Source organism: Neomonachus schauinslandi, chromosome 8 (genome assembly GCF_002201575.2).
Source record: "Neomonachus schauinslandi chromosome 8, ASM220157v2, whole genome shotgun sequence".
Classification (NCBI taxonomy): domain Eukaryota; kingdom Metazoa; phylum Chordata; class Mammalia; order Carnivora; family Phocidae; genus Neomonachus; species Neomonachus schauinslandi.
In genome coordinates, this window is record NC_058410.1 from 37,690,347 (window position 1) to 37,712,780 (window position 22,434).

At 40.4% G+C, this 22,434-nt stretch overlaps 1 protein-coding gene across 1 annotated transcript; it reads right to left on the reverse strand.

Annotated features, from left to right (window-relative positions):
• Positions 1–1,890: 1,890 nt before the first annotated feature.
• HEY2 (hes related family bHLH transcription factor with YRPW motif 2) lies at positions 1,891–11,382 on the reverse strand. The gene is made up of 5 exons (XM_021693469.1): positions 11,300–11,382; positions 9,261–9,339; positions 9,043–9,126; positions 6,715–6,796; positions 1,891–2,698 (listed from the first exon to the last, which is right to left on the reverse strand). Exons 1-5 carry the CDS (start codon positions 11,380–11,382, stop codon positions 2,013–2,015), a joined length of 1,014 nt encoding a protein of 337 aa, XP_021549144.1. The 3' UTR covers positions 1,891–2,012.
• Between the last annotated feature and the right edge of the window lie 11,052 nt (positions 11,383–22,434).

Consider the following 22,434-nt stretch of genomic DNA (forward strand, 5'->3'; position numbering starts at 1 on the left):
TGATATGAATAAAAAACATTCATTTTTTATTCTTTTCTTATGTTTGGCCCAAAAGCTTCAGGAACTGAAATAATCTCTTCTAGGCTTCACTGAAGAGGAAGAGATATGTGCATAATTTCTACAGCATCAAAAGAAGGTTTCATTGAGGTAGGTACAGAGGATTTATCATCAAGAAGCATGTATATGCTTATCACATATGCACGTGATGTTTTAAAAACCCTCTACAAACGTTTTTGAGTTACAAAATGTATGACACATTCTAGCTTATTATCCTAGGTTCAGTTTACCATTATTTGGAGTTCTTATATTTGCACTTTTCCAAGAACCATGGTTAAGAATAAAAGGCATAGGAAACTGATCACTTCCTGTCTCCAATAATGTCATACTCGCCTATGCTTAACTGATTTACAAGCTCAGATAAATGTTATTTTCAGGCAAGCTGTGAATTATATTAATTATATTAAATGACTCTGAAAGAGAAAAAGAAAAGCCATGGCTTAAACTGTTAATGTAAGAAGGCCTTGCTTGAAATTCATGTCAACTTTCCATTCTGCAAAGCAACTCATCCACATAAAAATAGTCAAAAAGGACTTCATTTAATTAGTGATATGTAGACTTCTGCATAGAAAAAGGTTACAAAGTAATGCAAAAAAGACTGGGTACAATAATTTTAAACAAATATTTAAAAAGTATAATTTTGCATAATGTTTAACATTCTCATGTTTATTGCTTTCTCCACACAGCAGAGAAATGAAGTGCATAATAATACATGCTGTGTCTTTATCTTTCAAACATAAAATCTCATGTACTCAATTTTAATGTATTAAGAGATTACTTTGTCATTAAACAGAATAAAAAAAACAAAAGAAAAACACCATTATGTAGCACTAGTCTAGGCATGAACAAAAATAATTTATGTACATCCCATTGCATACATTCATCTTGATTTGGGATCAAATGCAATCATAAGCTTGACAAAGAGCTTTTAAAAATCGTGGCTCTTCTCTTCCCAATGCTCTATCTCTGTCTCATCACCTCCAGAAATGCAACTTTTCCCAAAGGGTGACGAGAATAGATATTACACATTATCAGGACGAAATGAAGAGGGTAAGTATGTAAAAACAGTCCAAATGAAACAATAAATTAACCTTAACTTTTACAAACTGGAGAATTTTCAAGTTGGCATGAATCAAATGGGCACATGGTAGGCAACTGCTTTTAGGTGCACTCTCTATATAAATGCATGGTTTACATAAAGAAGCACCATATTTTGAGCCATGAAAAAAGTGCCTGGGGGCTTGCAGGCAGGGCAGAAATGGTTGTTAATCTGAGCACTGATGGAATAATTGCTTATACCAATGCATTGCTAAATGTCACCACTTGGCAGGCAAGTCTGTACAAAGAAAGCAAACTAAGATAAAACTAGGGTCTTTCAACTTGAAAATTATTTTCAGCAATCCTTTTGGCCAATAAAAACCTGTTGGTTTCAACACAGTACTCTTCTCTGGCACTGTATTAAAATGTCTGCAGCCTAATGTAAGACTTCTGTCCCTTTCCTTTCTTAACCTAACCTCTATGCTCTTCTTTACTTGTGCATTGTTATATATTCAGAAGAAAACTTTACTAGCTCAGGCACTTATGAAACACGAATTTTTTTTTTTTTCATCTAGTTTAAAGAGAATCCAGTCAGGACTTCCCCCCGCCCTTCCCCAATTCAGACATACTGATGCACTGCTGGATGATACAGTCCATATATCTTCCAGGAAACTTCTAAATGAATACAAGTGTGAAGTTTTCAAAAGTTGCTGATGTCAGTTACCAAGCTGCCCTAAACAAAACAAGAGAAAAAAGAGAATACCACATTTCCACTTGTGAGGTTTGTGTCTCAAATAGCTTTATTGTTCCTTTGTGGATCTGTAGACATCTGTATGGCTACTTTCAGGGTGCAGAGGTTTAAGCTGACTCGGAAACGAAGGACATTCGGTTACCATTGCAAAAAGTTCAGTTAAAACTTAAAAAGCTCCCACTTCTGTCCCCCAGGGTCGGTAAGGTTTACTGTTTGTTCCACCGCTTGTCTGCTGCGGGCTGGACGTGGCCGACACGGTTAAGGGCGGGCTGATGGCTGTGGCGGCTGCCACGGCTGCAGCTGCGTTAGGGGGGAGCATGGGGAAGGCCCCCGCGAAGGACAGAGGGAAGCTGTGCGCCGCTGCGGTGGCCGCGGCCGCGGCCGCGTGGACAGTGGCGGAGAGGGACAAGAGGGAGGTGGAGAGAGGCGGCACGCAGGGGGCCGCGCTGCCCGTGGCCGGCATCCGAAGGGCGGAGTCGGCGTGGGCGAACGTGGCCGTGAGGAGGGCGGAGCCGTGGGCAGGAGGCACTTCCGAAGCGGTGGAGAGGCGACAAGGCGTGGACTCGGACGCGTGGAGTCCGTTGGGCTGGAGCAGGGCCGCGGGGAGGTGGTGGAAGGCTGCCGCCCAGTGGTGCGGGTGCAGGGGATGGTGGTGGTGGGCCAGAGAGGACGTCATGGCCGCCGCCTCCCGCTGCGAGGCACACGTGCTGAGATGAGAGACCAGTCGCACCCGCAGGGGGTCGGAGGAGTCCAGGCCCTCCACGGAGCTCAGGTACCGGGCCACTTCCGTTAGGCACTCCCGGAAGCCAATGCTCATGAAGTCCATGGCCAGAGCGTGTGCGTCAAAGTAGCCTGAGAGGGGGTCGGAGCAAGGGGGGGGGGGGGGCAGGAGGGAGGAGCGAGAGAAAGCGGTACAGTGACTATGAGTAACCACCGACTGTGCTTCCCTCTGTGCTTCCGAAGAGTCAAGGAGAATGACGACCCTTTCTGAAAATGTTGCCAGGTATTTTGGTTGTAATTGTTACAGAAGAAAGTATACTTTGCAATTCACATGTGTGACAACACTAGCAATGCTATATACTACAGTTCTTGCAACTAAATATCACAGTGGGGAAAAAGTAATTAAGAACATCCGCGTTTCAATACTTCCATTAAAAAAAACAAGGGAGGGGGGCCTCTCCTTTTGTACTGTGGGATAGTGAAATTCCCTAGTAAACTTTTAAACGGTCCTACAGGATTTCAGTCCCTCTGTCTCTGTCGCATGCGGTGGAGATTAAAGGGTTATTCTGAAACAGCCGCACTCTTGGCATTTGTAACAGATATGAAATGCATCTTAGCAGCTTGAGGACTTTCTTTAAATATGTGCTAGAATTTCTTAAGAAATTCATAAATGCTTCTTGACTGTTGTTTTTTTTTTAGCAAATTACTTGTATGAAAAATTCGATGAAAACAAAAATTTTTGTTTTTTTAAATTTGGGGGTTACTAATTTGAAGATCTTATTTTTCTATCAGGCAATATAAGGCTGCTTTACTGATATGAGATTACGATAACTCCTCACTTTCCCGAAATTCAAAGATATCTTTCCTTTACTGGTTAGCTTATATTTTCCTGGCATCCACCCAAGAAAAAACTTAATTTTTCAGTGTGTATGCATGTACCACACCCCTCCCATACCTAAGGTTACAACCATAAAAATGGCTGGAGCTGAGTCACATTTATGAGAATCCCTTTTTATCCAAATGTAGTACAGTAGATAAAAAATAGTAATGTATCATTATTATCAGTGCCAATTTAGGGTAGAATAATAATCAGACATTTGGGGGAAATGTCACCACTCTGACCTCTAATGTGTACAAATGTATCCTTTTCAGATTCTTTCTCATTTGCAACTTTTTTTTTTTTTTTTTTAGCAATTTTCAAATTAAAAATTTATTCAGCTTTGGGATATGGGTATACAGAAATGAAAAATATTACAGTTATTTTTACCTAAGGCATTTAATGTATTATCTTTTTCATGTTTCTGCAGATCCAAGTATTACCTGTTTCATTTATCATCTACTAAAAATTAAACCATCTTATTGTGTAATCAAAGCACTTTGGAAAATAGAAGTCACAATATTCAAACTCCTAAAGCTATTATATCAACAGAAATATGGAAGTCTCAAAAAGATATTTGGGGCAAAAATACACACCATTAAAACAGTAACAATAACAGCACAAAGCTGATGTAAGAGAATATCATGAAATGTGGAAGATCAGCAACAGAAATAGTTATCATCCCAGGACTTCAGCTTAGATAGCAACAAAATCCCTGGTTAAGATTAAGAGAGAAAGCTCTTCCTGAAGAAGACACCTCCATAGAAAGAGTTCACATGAGAACCCTCAGCGTTCTTTGTCGGGCTTTTCAGGCTTCTAATTTTCATGAGAGAAGGATCAGGCTTCTAATTTTCTTGAGAGAAGAATGGATGTAATCCAACAGAAGACAGAGTCCAGAAACAGAGAGGGATCTAGAAATTTAGGTTACTCTACTAAATTCTCTTTAGAAGACACCGCAGTACCAAGACACACTGTAAAGAATGGACCAACAGAACGGGAATCCCAGGGGCTTCCAAGAATTTTCATGAGTGGGCACAAAGTGATTGAAATTTGTGATTTGCCAGTTTTGTGTTGTTATATATGGCTGAGTTCTCTGTTGCATATTAAGGAATATAAATTGTGTAATTCCTATTCTATTGCTGAATGCAGAGGAAAATGATGATGAGCAGCTGTCCCCTAGGAATAATCTTGGGCCAATAATGAAGGCACATGGGTCCATATCACTTCCTCTGTGCCATCACTAATGTATGGCTTTAAGTGAATAAACTCACAACAACCTTGTGAGGTAGACACTATCACTGTCCTCATTTTACAGATGAGGAAACTGGGGCTCGGCAGGGGTTAGTAGTTTACCCAAGTTCACAGAGCTAAAATATGGCCGAGCTAGGATTTGAAACCAGGCAACCCAACTGCAGAGTCTGTCCTTCACCACTACACTCTGAGGCCCCACAGCAGCTGTGAGTCTTGGATGATGTGAGTCCCCACTGCCAATCCCTCCTCTTCAAGGCCCCTACTTCCTCCTGTGCGATGAACTCTCTGATGACTTGGCCATCAGGCAACTTGTACGGAGCTTGCTTGGAAATATCTGTTCATAAACTATTCTGGGATGAATTTTAGGGCTGTTCAGGTAGCCAAGAATAGCAACCAAGAATGGAACTTAGTTTTTACAATAAGGCATAAGAACAGTATTCCTCTTTAGAAGTATAGCTCATGCCAAATATTTGAAACCCTGGTAAGAATTCTTAGCCTTGTGAACAACACCAAGGGAGGCAGAACAGTCAGACTGCTGTTCCTGCACCATCACCAACTCAATCAGTCTACTATCCTGAGGTGGCAGGTGCAGAATCAAAATCATGGGGCTGCAGGGGCTTTAGAGCTCAGAATGCTAGTATAGGCCTCACAGTGCAGCAGAGCACTTCTGTCGTGGGTTAAAGGCAAGGCAATGGCCAAGCTAGGCTGGATCACTGGTTTCTATGATTTCATCCAGTTCTCTTCTCTATTATGTAAGAGTTTTTGCATCCTATGCTGAAGGTTAATTTTCATGATAAGAAATCACAATTCCGTACCCATTCAGGATGGTTTCTAGAGAAGGTGCAACTGAGGTTTAGTCAAACCATGGGGGCTTCTCTTTACGTGATCACCGCCCCTCCCCGCACACCTGATACAGGTAAAAGAGAGTAAGGCCAGGGCTGATGTTCCACAGGTCCTTGGCAGTATGGTCACATTGGAGTTAAACACTGAAGTACTTCCACAGCAATTGGTAAACGGCTATTTCCCTCCAGTGCCTTGCCCCTGCTCCAATCTAGGGCAAACTGTGATACTATGTAATGAAAGGATAATGCTGAGCAGAGAAGCTGCCAGGGTTGAGGCAGCACTTAGCCCTCGTGGTGGTAGTCTCTCCCTACCCAGTTGTCAAATACATTAAATAACAAAAGACTCTTGGTGAAGGTGACTAGCAAAGGCCTGCTTGAAGAGTGAAAAAGATACTAAAGGACAAAATCAAGTCTGAGTAATGTGTGAGAAGAGGGATCATGAAATCTGAATGAATATTACAGCTTTCAGGATCGCAAGTCTATTTTTAACGTGACATGAGGGGTCCATCTCTGACCTCTGGATGATTCTTTCCTAAATCACTATCTAGTACAGAAGACATCTCTCCAGGGCCCTGGGCCCAGGATACCTGTCCCTGCTTGCTCTCTGCAGGAATGACTCTGCTCCATTAATAGTTTGCAGTACAGAGATTCACTACCTATAGTTCAAATGTTCTGTCTGGTCTAAACCCAAGATCAACCAAAATCTGAAAACAGTGAAGATAATTCTAAAGTCAATTCCTTTGGAAGGGCTGCATTAGGTTGAGTCCTAGTCTTGATTTCGGGGGTATCAGAGGATGAGAAAGAAGAAGAGAAAAAGATTGCCTTTAACCTCCTGTTTATGTTTGGATGTTTGCGTGTTTGTTTTGTCTTTCTGTACAGACTCCAGCATGTGCTCCTGAGGTCCCAAACAAATCTCTGACCAGACTGCTGTGAATGAAGCTTTACTCCCACAGTATTATGAAAGCAAACACAAGCCCAGGGTCAAGTGCTTCTTTTGTTCCGGAAGTTCTTTCCCACGAGTTCAGTCCTGCCACTAGCATTGATTTCCACAGCTTTAATCTGGGACCTCCTATCTCAGCTTGTTAAAGAACTGTTCAACTATGACTTTCCTATAATCTTAGGGGGAAAAATGAAAAGAGAGAGGTGGCAAGGGGGTAAAAATGAAGTCACCTACTTACCTTTACCCCCAGTTGCCTGAAGCATCTTCAGATGATCTACTGTCATTTGCAGTATTTCGGCTTTCTCTAACTTTGCAGATCCCTGTATAAACAAATAACAAAGTCTTAGAAGTTCTATGGAAACTGAATTGGAATATTTTACACTGGATTTTCAATATTCCTTTTCATTAGAAAATTCTAAGTTTAAATTTTTTCACAGAAACATCTGAGTTCTTGGCAAACTTTACATGTAAACAATAATTACTGTGTCACACCTAATGACAGATATTGGCCAATTTATCTTTTAAAGACTAAAAGGTATAACAAATAATTTTTTAATCATAAGAATAATTATACTCCTAAGATCGCTCCACTAAAACAATTATAATCACAAAAATCTCAAACCTTGCATCCAATCTCTACCCTCTATTTCATTAGGGGACATCTAATAGCCTTATATAATGCTGCAGTTCTAGATCAGTTGAATCCCACTCTGAAGGATAAAGAGACAGGATCTTAGCAAATTAGATTTTTCAAAAATAAAAAGTTCTAATAAGTCTTTAAGGCACACCCTGGTAAGCAAAACAAAAAATAAAAAAGGGAAGACTTTTAAGGGTTTTTTTTCCAAAAATTACCAGCAGGTGTCACTGTGAGTCCCAATATCATAAACAAGAAAGCATAATTTACTACCTATCTAGTAAGCATCAGAAATCCTTAAAGATATTTGAACACTTTAAAATAGTTCTTAATAAAATATCTTGGAAATATATTTATATGTCTTACTTTTTAAAATCAAGCAACCTCTGGAAACCAACTGAAATACAGATGTGCCACCTTGAACTGCCTCAGAGGACTGTGGGTGGCTGCTAATTTCCTGGAAAAGCTAAATAATTAAATCAATATGTCTTTTTGAAAAGGAAACTGAAGTTTTTTTCAGGTTCCTATGCTCTACTTGTTTTGTGAAAATTATCAGCACCCTGTGCATGGTGAGAGTGCCAGAGTTATTTAAACTGCTAGAAAGAACACTCTTCTAATCATACTGTGACAGGGCCAGCTAACTAGGATTGGTAGCCAAGCTTGGCAAATGGGAAAGCCTGTGTTTATGGTAACTAACTGCCAAACAACTGAGGTTTGCTTTTAAGGTTTGTTTTAAGTTGACATTTAAGAAAAAAACCCTAACAAACTAAGGGGGAAAAAAAATCAAACTGACTGTTCTTCATAACTGCAGAGATTTCAGTACTCAAAGTGAAAATGCCAATTACTGATATTTTCATTTTCAGCCTATTGTCATTGAAAATGTTACTAATCAAAACTACAATTTCCATATTATATTTAGCTTATCAAAGGCAGTTTCAGCATATAGGTATCTTTTTTCTCTCAGAAATGTACAATCAAGAGCATATTACATCTTGTACTTCTGTCAATTTGCAGTACCTCCATGAAGATGTACAGTAGTTTTAGTGAAAGTGACAAATAACAAAATTGCAGTTTCTGGATAATTTCCAAGGGCTTTGTAGGGCTTGCTGTATAGTTGTGGTTCATGAAGTAAACAACAAAATAAACAAACAACTGCTGCCTTATACCCTATTTGAATTAAATTGAAAGTATTTTCAATAGCATACGATGCCATATTCTTTGAAAGATGCTCTTAGAAATCTGTGCTATTAGCCATTGTGGCAAGAGATATAAAACTTTTCCAAAATGACAAAGGAATATTTAAACATTTGGCTTCTTCCTTTTCTAAGTGTGCAAAATCTTTTTTTTTTGTAAAGGAATACCTTGAATTCTGAAAAAGGAAATTTATGGCTAGTTGTATTTTTACCAAACTTCCAAAAAGATGCCCCAAATAGAACACTGTTCTATTAATCCAGGGATTAAAAATGAAACCAAGTGATTTGGTAAAAAAATTTTATTGGTATTATCATAGGAAATAGAGCTAGAGATGTTACTTCCTGGACTTTGGTTATTTTTAAAAAGCATTTTTTTTTTAACCGTTTGACACAAAAATGAAATTTCACATGGTATATTTTTTAAAAGAGTACGACATACAGCTCAGTTTTAAATAAAACCACTACTGGTCTTCATAGAAAGAACAGAGAAAGCATAAACACTGTTACCCTTAAGGGAAAAATAAGCTGAAGAATGGAAATGTTTTTCAACTTCATGATGGATTATGTTTTTAATAGTTTTGCCACAACAAAGCATTTTATTGAAATAGCTGCTCTGTGCCAGATCAGGGCACATACACCATTATTTTAATGAGCTTTAACAAGAACCCACATTCCCAGATGAGAGAATCAGATTTTTTTGAGCCTTTTGGTGGGGTGGTCAGGGGTAAGGGTAGCTTACTTGTTTTTCAAAAGCAGTTGGCACCAGTCGTCTCAACTCAGATAAACTGTTATTTATTCGATCTCGACGCCTTTTCTCTATTATCTATTCCAAAGGAAGCAAAACAATAACAAAAGTTTTTGAATACACAAATGCTAAATTTACTCTTAATGGAAGAATACAACTGTTACACATTAGGCTGCATTACATGAAATAAAAAGAAAAAAAAAATCACATACCCCTCTCCTTTTCTTTCTTGCCATAATCTGAGATGTTGTTGTTGGGGAATTTGATCTAATCACAGAGCTAGTACTTTGCCTATGAAATAGGAACAGTATGTCAGGTGCTGCATTAACATAACAATGGTTTCTTCTGGGTGCTTCATGGCATCCATTAAATATTGAGTGATTGCACAGTTCAGTTCTGTGTTTATTCTTAATTCTTACTTTTAACATACTTTGTTTTCAGTCCTTATATCTACTTTCAGGTAAGAATCATGCCCTCCCCCCCTTTTTTAACAAGTCATCCAGACACCAAATCCATTTGCAAAAACATCTCTAAACTTTTAAGTCTTGCAGTGAAAAACTTACGAGCAGTCAGAGTGAGAAGTCAGTTATTAGTACTTCCTAGTTCCACTCATAAAAATTTCTTAAAAATCAACTAATCCCTAATAGCATCCCTCCTCCAACCTCCAGTCAGACACACTAAACAAAGCAAAGCTATTTTAAAATAAAGGCCATGTTTAGCACCACTATCAAACAGATAGACAGTCATCACATGTTAAACTGTTGTCCCTAATGCAATCTTCAAAATAAACAGAAGTTATCTTACTATTTCAAAACTTCAGTCAGTCATATCTCACAACAGGAAAAAAAAATGACAAATGTAATGTTTTGTATACTAATCTTCCAAAAGAATGCCCCAAATTAAATATGCCACTGATAGGGAAATGAAAATGAGATCAACCACTAGGTAAATGTTTTACTTTGAAAATGAAACTGTAGGTATCTCCTAGTCTTCAGCCTAAGCTTAAAGCTCTAGAAGCTGCAATCCATCTTGAGTTTACTAATGAAAAAATATTTTGTATTGAAAATTCAATCAAATCATTATTTTGTCACTTACAGCTTTTGCCATCCTTTCTAGTTTGTACATGTTTCTCTTCATAATTCGTGGATACTATGCTTCTTTATGTTCTCAAATTCTCCAGATTCCTGTTATTTGTCCTCTTTCATTTTAGGACTGTTGCACACACCAGGTTCTTATTACCTCACCTTCTTACTTCTGGATCTTATTTCTGAATTAAGTGTCCCCCTCAGTCCCACCCCATCCCAACTGGTTTCGCCTTTCACATGACTTCTTCTGTTTTTCAGATCTCATTTTTTAAGATGACGCACACTTTAATAATTAAAAAGATCCTTCGCAAGCAACGTTTCATGTAAATATCTCTGCTGTTGCCGATTTCACGCTTTGGTTTGTACTTATTAGAATAACGATGTGGAAAGAAAACCAGTTTTCCAAAGGTAGGAAGAATTTTGCTCTTTGAGTGACAGCTGCAGATAAATAATTAAGGAGCTTGTGGGGATGCCAATTAGAAGCAATTATCATTTGACCCGCCTTGGCATTAAAATGCCTCGGTAATCTCCCTCTGTCACTGGAAAGTAGAGGTCTGGCTTCTGTGATCACGACCCCGATCTTTTCCAGACTTAAGAACAAGCAGTCAAAGAGATGATCCATGCCCCAAACGATCCTTACGTCTGTCACTCACTCTCCCGTCAGGCCACTCACACATAGTCAACCTGGAAAGCTCAACCTACTTGGCCTTAAAATTGCAAATTGCTTTAATTTCTCCAAAAGGCAAATCATCTTTTTAGACTCTTGAAAAATAAAAAATATATATATCAATCTGTTTCTCTCTTCGCCTGGCCTATCCTGTAAGTGCTCCCGCAGTTTCAGTGGCGGGGGCGTCGCCCGTCGCCAGCGCCTGCCTGTCCGCGCGCCCAACGCTGACAGCCGGGGACCTCCCTCGCCAACTCCTGCGCTGTGGTTCAGTCGCGTCCCCCTTCCTCTCCGCCCCACCCCTGGTGTGAAAACCGACATCCCCCGCCCCACCCCAACGCACGCTCCGTGAGAGCCCACCGCTCAAAGTTTCTCGGGCAAAACTTTCCCCGCTTCGTTAGGACGTCGCGGAGAGGAGCCTCGGGACTTCCAAGGAGCCGCTCGCGCACAAAACTCCCCGATGCCTTGGGCTCCGGGCAGTTCCCGTCGAGCCCGCGCTCACCCCGAGTAATTGTTCTCGCTTCCCACGTCGATGGTCTCGTCCATGTCGCTCTCGGAGGTCGTCTCCTCGCAAGGGCGCTTCATCGCGGCGAAGACGGCGTGGGGAACAGCCCAGCCCGAGCCACCAACGCGGAGCGGGGCGCAGCGCCCAGGGGCCCTGCCAGCCTCCTCCCTTCCTCCCTCCCTCCCTCCCCTCTTTGGGTCCGGGAAGGCGCGGCTCCCGCGGCGGCGCGGTCGGCTCCTCGCGGCTCTTTCCCACGCCGCAGCCGGGATCGGCCGCAAGAACCGGCGCCGGCCACGCCCCTCCGCGCGGGCGGGGCCACCTCGCCCGCCTCCCGCGCGCAGGCCCCCGCCGCCCCGCCGGGTTCCGCCTCCTCCGGGTCGGCGTGGCCTGCGATTGGCTGGGGCGGAGGGGCGGGGCCGCGCTCGCCAATGCTCACGGCGAGCCTCCTGCGGAGGCGTGGGAACGCTGCCGCGCACCTAGGGTCCGGGAGCTGCGCGCAGGCGGGAGAGGCAGCGGCGAGCGTGAGCGCGAGGTTGATAGCTCCAGCTAGGGCAGCACGCGGACGTGGGCGCGGGCGCGGCGGGGGAGGACCGTAGAGGGGCGGGCTCCAGACCTCGGGTTTCGGCCCTCCCTCGCACCCCTCCCCACAGTCTGGCGGTGAAGTTTCTGTCTTGTGTTTAAAGAATAACCCCAAGCGCGTGGCTGAGTGTGAGCGAGCGTGTAGTGACGTTGGGAGGCGCCGTGGCTTAACCGAACCGCCCCACTCGGCTGTCCCTTGTCTGGACCAAAACTGCTGACTGGCTGACCCTGAGGGTCACATTTGCCCTCTGGGGTTTTTGAAAACCTTAAATCAAAGTTGCTTCTCTCCCTGGCAACTCCCAAGGCTGCTTTCGCGGCCTCTGGGCTGTGGACAGATAAGGACGTGAGTTTCCCCGACCAGGTGCTTAACCGCTGGCTGTCTGAGGGTCTGAGCCCGGCTACCATGTGACGTTCGATTTGCTCTAAATCAGTTATTTCCATCTGGCCACGGGGGCTGTGGATAGTAGACTGCGCTGAGTAGACCGTGAGCCGGAGTTATGTCCGCTCTGGTGGCAGGAAAGACTAGACCAATGACGCAGGTATTTCAGGACACAATTTTAGTAGTTTTTCAAGTTCGAGTTTTTCGGGCTTGGATTATCCAGATGATGGCAATTTTCCACTCCCCTTGGTGTGTGCAGTCGTAGCGGTAGAGTTAATGAGAATTCCGAACGTGAAAAAATTCGCGCTTGGAAATTCAGTTTGTTTTCTAAAGTACGAATTCGTGTCCAGTTTTTAGAGCGTTGGACAAGGTGGGTTGTAAAAACTACAGAAGTGCTTTCAAAACATGTTTTCTAGCGGCTCTTTGCGTGTGTTGCGGTACTTGAACAGGCTACGCCAAGGTGCCTCAGCGAGGGCTGGAGCTGAGCCGACGGAGCGCGAGAGGCGGTGTGGACTCGCACGGCCCCGAGCCGCTGTACCGCGAGGCGGGCGGCGGGTTGGTCGCGGTCGAGCCGGAGACTCGTGGCTCCGGGACAGCTCCGTGCTTTCTTTAGTGGAGGAGAAAAGGCTTTGAGAAAGGGGCGTCTGTCATTCATCATAACCGTCCGCCACGGACGGATTCCGGATTTTCCAGGGATCTGCTTAGGGCGTCCCATTGACACTCCATTGTGTCCGCACACAAGACCTGCGCGGGGCGGGGAGGCGGAGAGGAAAGGATGCGTCGGGAAAAGACTGGGCCCGGGCGGGGGTTGGGCGGGGGAGAGCGGGAAGGACTTGCAGCCAGCGTGTTAAGCCCTCATTAAAACACAAAACCCCCTTCCCCACAAGCCCTCGTCTCTTTTGTGCTGTCCCCGCCGCGGTGCCTGCAATAACCGTGTGAACAGAAACCCAAAACGTTTCATCCTGACTTCTGAAACTTAACCTCGGGCAAAGCACACAGTCGGCGGGGGCCGGGCAGGCCCTGGTGGGCTGGACCAGGTCAGCTCAGGACGCCGGGGACGCGGGGGGGGGGGGGGGCGGGGGGAGCATTGACCCCCCAACTCGGCTGCCTGCCTCAGGGTGGGTACCCAGCCCGCGAGGGCCTCTGCTCATCTGAGGGCGCTGAGCAGAGCTGAGCCGGCCGGCTTCCCACGCGCTCCGACCTCCCCCGACGTCACCCGCTCCGGATCCCTGTAGCTCTGCAGTGCTGAGCCTAACCGGCGGGTCGCCCGCCCCACCTCCAAGAGGATGTGCCAATGGCCAGTCGGCTCGGGCCACAGGTGAATGCGCTGCACCAGGCCTGGCGTGAATTCAACCTTCACAACTTTCAGTGAGGGATGCACGTTTTTCTGAAAGTGAATGCCTACAAGTGCAATTAACGTTTGCCACGCGAGCAAATAAACCCGCGCTTCCAAACGCCGGAGGCAAAATCTGAGATCGTCACTGAAAAAAATTAAGAGTTCATTCTCACTATATTAGTGCATTTGATTACTATAATTGTGAAAAATTGCAAAGAGGGAAATGGTTTGCTTGCAATAAACTAGCAACTGGTTATAATTTTTCCATATTTGTCTTTGAAGACTTAACTGCTGTAACGTGTTATAAAGAAAAATACAGCAGGGACGTTCGAAAAGCACACGCGGATTTAATGTCGCTTAAAAAATTTTTTTTAAGCAAAGAGGGTCATATTTTAAAAAGTGTTTGGAACAGTGCCGGCACATGGTAAGCGCTATATAAGTCCTTTAAATAAACAAGAATGCATAGGGCAAAAGACCTCGGTGTCAAAACAAAAACCACTACCAAAAGAATAATATGCTCACTTATCTGCAAAATAATCGCAATTAGGCAGCACGGGATTTTTCAATTAGGTCTTTTATTCCCCTCAAGTATTTCATTTGACTATCCCCTGGTTAGGCATCTTGTCTGATCTATCTTCCACTGAAAGTAACTCTCGGGTCAAAGGAAGAAACGGGGAGGATCGCCCCGGTTTACTTAGAAACGGTTGTGGATTGTGGATTGTCGGGGGAATAGAGGGGGATGGAGAGGTGGCCTATGCGGAGAGAAAGAAAAGAGAATGAGAGAGCGGTGGGATTTCAAGCCTCATCACCCCTCAGCAACATCCTTTTCAGCGAAAGTTGGTTGAAGGCTTACTAAGAGCCCCGGCAGAAGAAAAGATGTCCGCGCACAGAGCAAACCACGGGCTCTTTCCTTTTCAAAGATTTGTACAATGAGATAATGAGACCGAAAGATATGAGAGACTTCCCTAGAAACGAAAAGCCATTAAGAGAGAACGTTCAGGACGAGGATCTAAAGGGAATGGAGGAGGGGGTAATCTGCCGTCTTCCCGAAATTGGTCATCTCGCCCATGTTTTGTGCTTATGTGATTTAACTCAAAGTCGTGGGAGTGAGATGTCGAATGCCAAGATCTGGAAACATCAGACTCAACGGCCTTGATCCCCTTCCCCAACTCTTCTACCCATTTAATTTTGCAGCTGTTTAAATTACAATTTTTGTACCTGTGTTTCTAAGTATGGCAATCTTGACCTAGTTTTATATTGTCCCACAAAATTTGGGTTTTCTTGCACAGATTAGTGAAGTGCTTACTTTGCTGTAATTCTAACATTCCCCTTGCACCATTTAGGGAAGGAACCTAGGATTTTAAAAAAAAAATCTTCTTGGTCTGCTTTTTTCTTCCTTAGAGCTCTCTAATGTTTCAAGATCAATTGTCATACACTTTGCTATTTGTAACTTCTCTGAATCCTTTGAGATGCTCCTTACGATTACTTAAAAGGTATCTGCCATCCCAATGTTTGGCTTCTCTTAGAAAATCACCAAGGCATGACACCACTTTAAAAAAATGTTTTAACTTGGTTGTCAGTGAAATTATAGGCAGCTCTGTTATGTAAAGACTATGTTAGTCTGAGAACCTGTGTGCACATAGTTCAAATTGAGAAGTCCAATTTTGGGCCTATCTGAAATACATATTATAGTTATTTACGAGCTTTCTCTTGCAAAGGGAAGACAAACAGGTTGCTCTGAAAAGTGGTAGTCTATTTGCAATTGCTGGGGCAGGTGACAAGCACATGCATCTGTGGGCAGTTTTGTTGGGCTTCCCTCCCTGACTGGAAGGCTATTGTGAGCTGGCAATGTTTTAAAGTGTGTGAAAAAGCTGCACCCTTGAGAGTGGAGGCCAAGGGCAAGATCCTTGTAAATTTTAATACCTTTCTCAACATCAGGCTGGCAGAAGGCAAGCCAACCTAGGGTCACGTAAGACAGGACACATATTAGCAAGCCAGTAAAGTAAAACAAAGCAGAAAGCAAGGGCAGATGTAGGCCCACCAACCTTGAAGTCAACTATAAAAGGGAACTGCTTTACTAGTTAACAATTATTCTTGCCTGGTCACATAAAGTGCATCATATTTCTTGGCTTACCCCAATAGGTGCTACTTATTTGTTACATCAAAAACTCTGAGGTAGGAAACCTTAGACCCAAAGCCTCCTTTCTTCGAAGTTAGAATGTTTAAATTGATCTCTGCTACTAAGGGGTAATTTGTTTAAAAGCTTTTATTTCATTAATAGTGTTATTGGTTCTTAGCACATGCCCAAGAATGAAAGCTGGTTTTATTGTTGGACCCTTGAGGAAAAGGTTGTATAATTAAGTAACTAGTATTCCATATCCCTGTAAGCCACATTCAAAAGATAACTACACTCACTCTATCAACTTCTTTGTGAGGGTTAAATTGATATTGGCAGGCTTTTCTTTCAAAGAGATTCTTTTAAATTTCTGTTTTCTTGAAGTTGGTTTGACTGGAATTTTTTTTCCTCTTTAAGGATACAGTTAGATATATTCACTTCTCTCATGAAAATAATCTTTTAACTAACCTCATCCGCATCCTCTAGAGTAGGGCCTGGCAGGCAGGGGGTGCACAATAAATGGTTTGAACTGAAATTCTTTTGAAATTAATGAACTTCCTGCTTCTTTCCACATATATAGAATTTAAATACATTGGCATAATAAAATAGCAATAAACAACCATGAATTTAAAAGCTAGGAAAGCATTTACTGTTAATGGGAACTTAGTTTAGCTCTGAGCTTCCTGGCAGCCAAGTCAGAAAGAAACATAGTGAGTTTTCTAATTCTTGTAACCAGAAAAGAGGAAGCACATCTGTTTTTCAAAAAAGAAAAACTTTATCCAGTAGCTGAATTCTAAAAGAACTGCATGACCGCTTTGTTCACAGACTTTCAAATTTTTATTTTATTGAAAACAGTTATTTTCTTTGTCTAAAATTTTCTTCCAAGTATCTGTATTAATTACAACATGAACAATAGCATTCATATTATGTGTAAATGAAGACAATAGTTTATCTCCTAATAGCTGAATAAGCCATCTACTAAGCTCTCAAGTTTAATTAACTGACATAAATAGGACCAGTACCTCAAAGAGTTACAAAAATCTGGATTCTCCATAGGAAAGTGTCTGCTTCTAGTTTTAGAAAAAAAATTTAAATCAAAGATTCCTGGAACTGGTTGGTTGGCATTATTTGATGAGAGTGAAAGAAAGAAACACTATAGGTTTCTGAAATATCGAATGCTGTGGAAAAGTTTAAGAGTAAAATTATTTCCCACTAGAATGCAAATGAACACCTATATTTCCTTAACACTTTCACTGGAAATTTTATTAGATGTGTGCACATTTTATGCCCTTACTGCTTATTTTAAAATTGATAGATGACTTTATGGGGAGGGGAATTCTCCTAGATTGGAAATAAGTTGCTAATTTTAGATTTTCTGTGGAAAAAAAATAACAGGCTATTTCTGGACCTTCATGCTTTGCAAACCTATTGAAGTACATACTTTGTGAGATACAGAAAAATAGCAAGTTTTTTGTTTTTTTTTTTCCCCCAAGACAGGACTGTATTTTTTCTAGCAGATACGAGTTTAACTAACTCTGGGGATCTGTTGGTTGAAAGGCAAAACACAGAAGTTTTAAAATTTTTCTGCCTAAGGCCTTCAAAATAATTTAATGTAATAATGTATTGTGGGCATTGGAGATAGATATATTTTTTAGAGATAGATTTTGGTCTTAAGTAATAGCTCATTCTGTTTCTAGGAAATGAATACTTAAAAAAAATAACAGTTCTCTTAGGAACTGCAACATTCATCAAGACAGTGCAACCTCTTTGAAAACAAAATGTCATGGTGCTTAGCAGAGAGCAAACATGCTCAGCTGCAGGATGGAAAGGGCTGTGTACTGTGCCTTGAATATGTAAGAAAGGTGCATCTTGAATATGTAATAAAGGCGTTTCCATAGCACTTTTAATCTGAGAATCCTAGGGCATTAGTGAATCATGTATGAATCAAAACTCAGAGCGTTGTAGGGTTTACTTGTCAAGGCTGGCTATCAGGATTTTGCTAGAATAGTCTCAACAGGAACATTAATAAAGTCTGAAAATAGGTCAAGATATGAATAGCAAATAGAAAACCCATACAAATGTTGTTTATGGGCACTTAAGTGTTTATCCATCTATAAGTAGATAGAAGTGTCTATATACAGATACATGTACAAAGCACAAAATAATTAAAAGTTTTTAAATTGACATGCCTTGATTGTTAGTATATAAGAGGCTATGGTAATACCTGGTACAGACCAGTAGTTCAAGTCAGAAAGGAAATGCTGCATTGCATAATTAAACCACCATTTGTAAAAAGGAATTTGCAAATTTTGTAGGTTTTGTATTTTCTCTATTTCTGAAAATCGCATTCATTATATTTAAGTTTATTTTAGATACTGAAATACCTTATCTTTTGTCTATTCTATCATCTACATTTTTAAATCAGTTTCTTCAATTTTTAAAATGTACACCCTTGGAAAAGCAGACTTTAGTATTTTGAATCTCTTGGTGCAAGGGGAATAAGATTGTTATATAAAAGGGTTGGGAGAGTGAGTCTCTCTGGCATTCAGGTGAAACACCTGAAAAATCATGTTCTGTTTGTGTGAACCCATGAAATATTGATAAATTAACTATATATTTGTTTGCATAGATTCCAATTGTGGTAACGAAGGTGTGAGCAAAATTTAAAATTGAAAAATTCTAACAATAACTTAATGTTTTTGTGTGAATTGGGAAAAGAATATCCACACTTTGATTTTAACAATGAGATACTGTTCTCATTCAAAAATGTAGTTTGAGAACTACTATGTTGGGAACATCACAGTAGGGGCTAAATAAGTAGAATTGTGGGGGAAATGATCTAAAAATGAAACCAAAGAGAGTATGAACAGAGATCACTAACAGAATTGTTAGTTTGTATACTTGAAAGTAATAAGACTCACTCATTAATCATGCCTGATTTTTTGGACTGTGCCTCTCTTAAATTTGTTCTTATTTCCAGGCCACTGAAGTATTAAATACCTACTTTGAGCAGTGCTCTCTGTTAAGCAGTGTGGGTAATATCTGGTGAATAAGACCCAATTCCCACTCTCCAGAAATAGCAGGAGAAATAATATAGGAGTCCAAATACAAGGAATTGTTACACAAGATGGGATATATTCAAGGCCAAAGTAAAAGAAATCTGCATGCTGTGGGCCTAAAGTGAAAAATTCATTTTCAGAGGGTGATTTCATCCATGGTAGTTCCAAAATTTTTGTGTAGGATTAGAGGCAGCGATCGTGTTGGAAGGGGGATGGGGGGGTGGCCCAAGGATTTTTGTCTTCAATTTCCACGTATATAATAAGCACAGTTTTCATTTAGATATTATCATTATTGGGATGTCTTTGTATTGCTGTCAAACATTATGAGGAGGGTTGTTTAACCTCTTATCTATCCTTTGTTGCAATTGTAGGATTAAGAGAAAAAGTGGCATTTGAGCAGAGCCTTGAAAGGTGTCTGGAATAGCCACAATCCTAAACACACTTTACTTTCTTGGAGAAGGATCAGCATAATCCTAAACACACTTTCTTGGAGAAGGATCAGCATTTGCCAAGATACACAGAGGCTGGAGATGCAGGCCATTCTTAGGGAAAGAAGGGATCCTTAGCTAGAGTGAAGGATCTGGAGGAAAGGTGGGTATAAGGGAGAGAGTTGTTTGGGGGAAATGAATTAAGTTGTAGCCAAATCATGGAGAAGTTTGCCTGCCTGAAAGAGCTATAATTAATTAGATTGATCCAATCATGTTTCTTCCTTGTTTTGTCATCACTAATTTGAATTGAAAACGTTGTAGTAGAAGAAAAATTCCAGGAAAATTTGTCTTTCTAAATGGAATTTTTGATACTCTTTGTTTCTCTGTGTAAGTCTTTTAGCCACTGGAAGAGAATTGTCAGGACTGTTAACTTGGCCTTTGGGAAACTCATAGTATTTTATTACATTTCTTGGATTTATTTAATATGACCAGTTTAGATGAAATAATATGTTCACTGTCTATTTTGTGGAGAATTCACAGAATTATGCCATGACTTGCATATCAGTATTTACAGATTTGTTTAAAAATCTGCCATGTCATTATTAAAATCAATAAACGGTTATACTCTCAAGGATTAAGAGAACTTTCTAAAAGTGAGATTTTCAGCTTCATTGACTTCTGAGTAACCTATGGTACATGAACACTGCAAGCTATCTCAGATTTACCCAGATTAGATATTTGCAGTGAAAGATTGAGCCCTGATTCTTTCCTCTACTTTCTTGCTGAAAGAGAAAAATAAGTTACAGTTACTTTTCTACTGGGTGCCATAAATATTTAGGGATGTTACAATTCAGGTGTCCTTTAACTGTTTTTAGACTCATAAAGTTACATTCTTCCCCAAAAGGCCCTGTGGAAGTGAAAGTAACTTGCATTTAAATGTTGAATATTCAATCAGTAAACAACAGTAATGTTTAAGAAGGAAATGCAAGACAGCCTTAAAATAGTGATTTTCTTTTAGTCACTGCATTGCAGGTCAGAATAAAACAAAGCTCCTATTAGTGAACAAAGGTTAACAAGATAGGGCTCTTACTGAATCAGAGTGGAAAACTTGCAGTGCTGAGATTTGGAATTGGATATTACTTTACATCCAGCTTCAATCCACTGATCAATCATCTAGTGAGCTCTTTAGGGAATTCCAAAGCAATGTAACATGTGATTTTGGGGGGAACTTACTATCCAGAGGTTACATTAATGATTGGAATAGCTGCCATTTGGCAAGTGCTTACTTTGTGTCAATTAGCTAACAAAGCACTATGTGGATTCATTTCTTTAATCCTCTCTGGAACTCCTTGAGGTAGGACAATCATCATCTTTATTTTACTGGTGAGAAATCAGACCCAGTGAGGTTAAATAACTGCTTAAGGTGTTATGGGTATTAAGTGGTAGAGTCAGGTTTGACTCAGGAAATCCAAAAACGGGTCAGTGCTCTTACCCATTACTGGATATTGCCTCCAAAAAGGATGCATGTGAGACAGATACGGCCAGTGCAAACAGGTAGAAGCAATGCACAGTTCGAGAAAAATTTGTTTCCCAAAGACCATTTATAAGTGTATTGTTTGGAGTGTCAAATCTCATAGCAACTATGTGATACCTGGTAGTTTTTTTTTTTTTTTTTTTTGGTTTGGTTTGGTTTTTGGTGTGTGTGTGTGTGTTTTGTTTGTTTGTTTGTTTGTTTTGAGGGTCTACCTTCAAAAAGCCAAACTACTCCACAACAAGAATGTTTGTGGTTAAGAATATAAGCTTTGGCTTCAGACACTAGGGGGTCATTCCCAACTCTGTCACTAGCCACATGGCCTTGAGCAGTCCTTTTTCCAAACCTAGGACCTCAGGGGTTAATGATACCTAATAAAAGAGTAAGGAACAAATAAAATAATGGGTGTCAAGTGCTTAGTAATATGCTTGACACATGAAAAGAGACAGATATTGTAACTAATTAACTAATTGTGGGTCCTGATAATAGGGGACCAACTTCCTTGTTACCTTTTGTTTCTTTATTGAAATTGAAAGCATGTTTTATTGCTTTTATATTATAGTAGCAATACATGATTTTGCAGAAAAATTAGTAAATTGAGTTAGCAGTAACATTTAAATTGCCATTTAACCTGATAATCAGACAATCACCATTAGTGATTTCTAAATTGAAGCTGGATGTAAAGTTTATCCTTCTAATTTTATATATTTTTTCATTTTCACAAAACATGAAATCATTTTGCCTAATACTATTTGGTAAACTGCTTTTTAAACCTAAATTAGTATAGTGAACATTTCCTCCAGTCATTAAACAGTCCATAACATCATTTTTTCTTTTTTGATAGTGTAGTAGTCTTTGGAATGGATGTATCATAAATTTACTTAGCTGTTTCATATTGGGCACTTAAATGTTTACAGTTTTTTTTCTATTATGAGCAATGCTGAAATTTAGAGAAACCTTATAGGTAAAAAAAATGTGCATGTGTTTTAATTATTTTTAGTCTAAATTATCGGGAATAGAGTCAGGTGACAAAATAGTATTCAAATTGTAATCACTTTTGATATTTCCTGCCAAATTACCTTTAATAACAGTTGGACCAATTTAGATCTCTACCACCAGTGTGTAAGAATATTCATTTTTCTGAATCATCACCAACACTAGATAGTTCAATAGTTGCCAACCTGATAGGTGAAATAGTATCTATTTTAATTTTAGTTTTTTTATTATTAATGATGTTAGATTTTTTTCATAATCTTATTGGCTTTTTATAACTTCTTGTGACTGTTAACATACTTAATGTTTCTCTTGAGGTAGTTGTCTTTTTTTTATTATTGAGTTAAAGCTGCTAATTATAAACCAAGGCACTTAATGTTTGTCTCAAATATTATAAATATACATATATATTTATTTCAGTTTGTCATTTTCTCTTAAATCTTATTTATGCACCTTTGATGTTTATGTGTAGAGGTTTTTACTTTTTCAAGTTTATCAGTATTTAATTTTTTTCCCAGTTAGAAGCAATCTTTATTCAATCTAGAATTTACTTTGGTATATTTTTTACATAGGAATGAATTTTAGTTCATTCAGCAAACATTAACTGCATGCCTACAATGTACCAGGTATCATGCTTTTGCTTGGGAAATTGGTACACAATGCAGGCAGAATTCCTGCCCTCAAGAAGGAGTTCATCCTTTAAATGGCTCA

Excerpts from the sequence above, each read along its gene's own strand:
- HEY2 (XM_021693469.1), bottom strand. The coding sequence starts at position 11,382 with ATGAAGCGCCCTTGCGAGGAGACGACCTCCGAGAGCGACATGGACGAG. Across the intron at positions 9,127-9,260 it reads CAAGAAAGAAAAGGAGAGGG|ATAATAGAGAAAAGGCGTCG; the intron begins GTATGTGATTTT and ends CCTTTGGAATAG. Across the intron at positions 2,699-6,714 it reads TCAGGCAACTGGGGGTAAAG|GCTACTTTGACGCACACGCT; the intron begins GTAAGTAGGTGA and ends ACCCCCTCTCAG.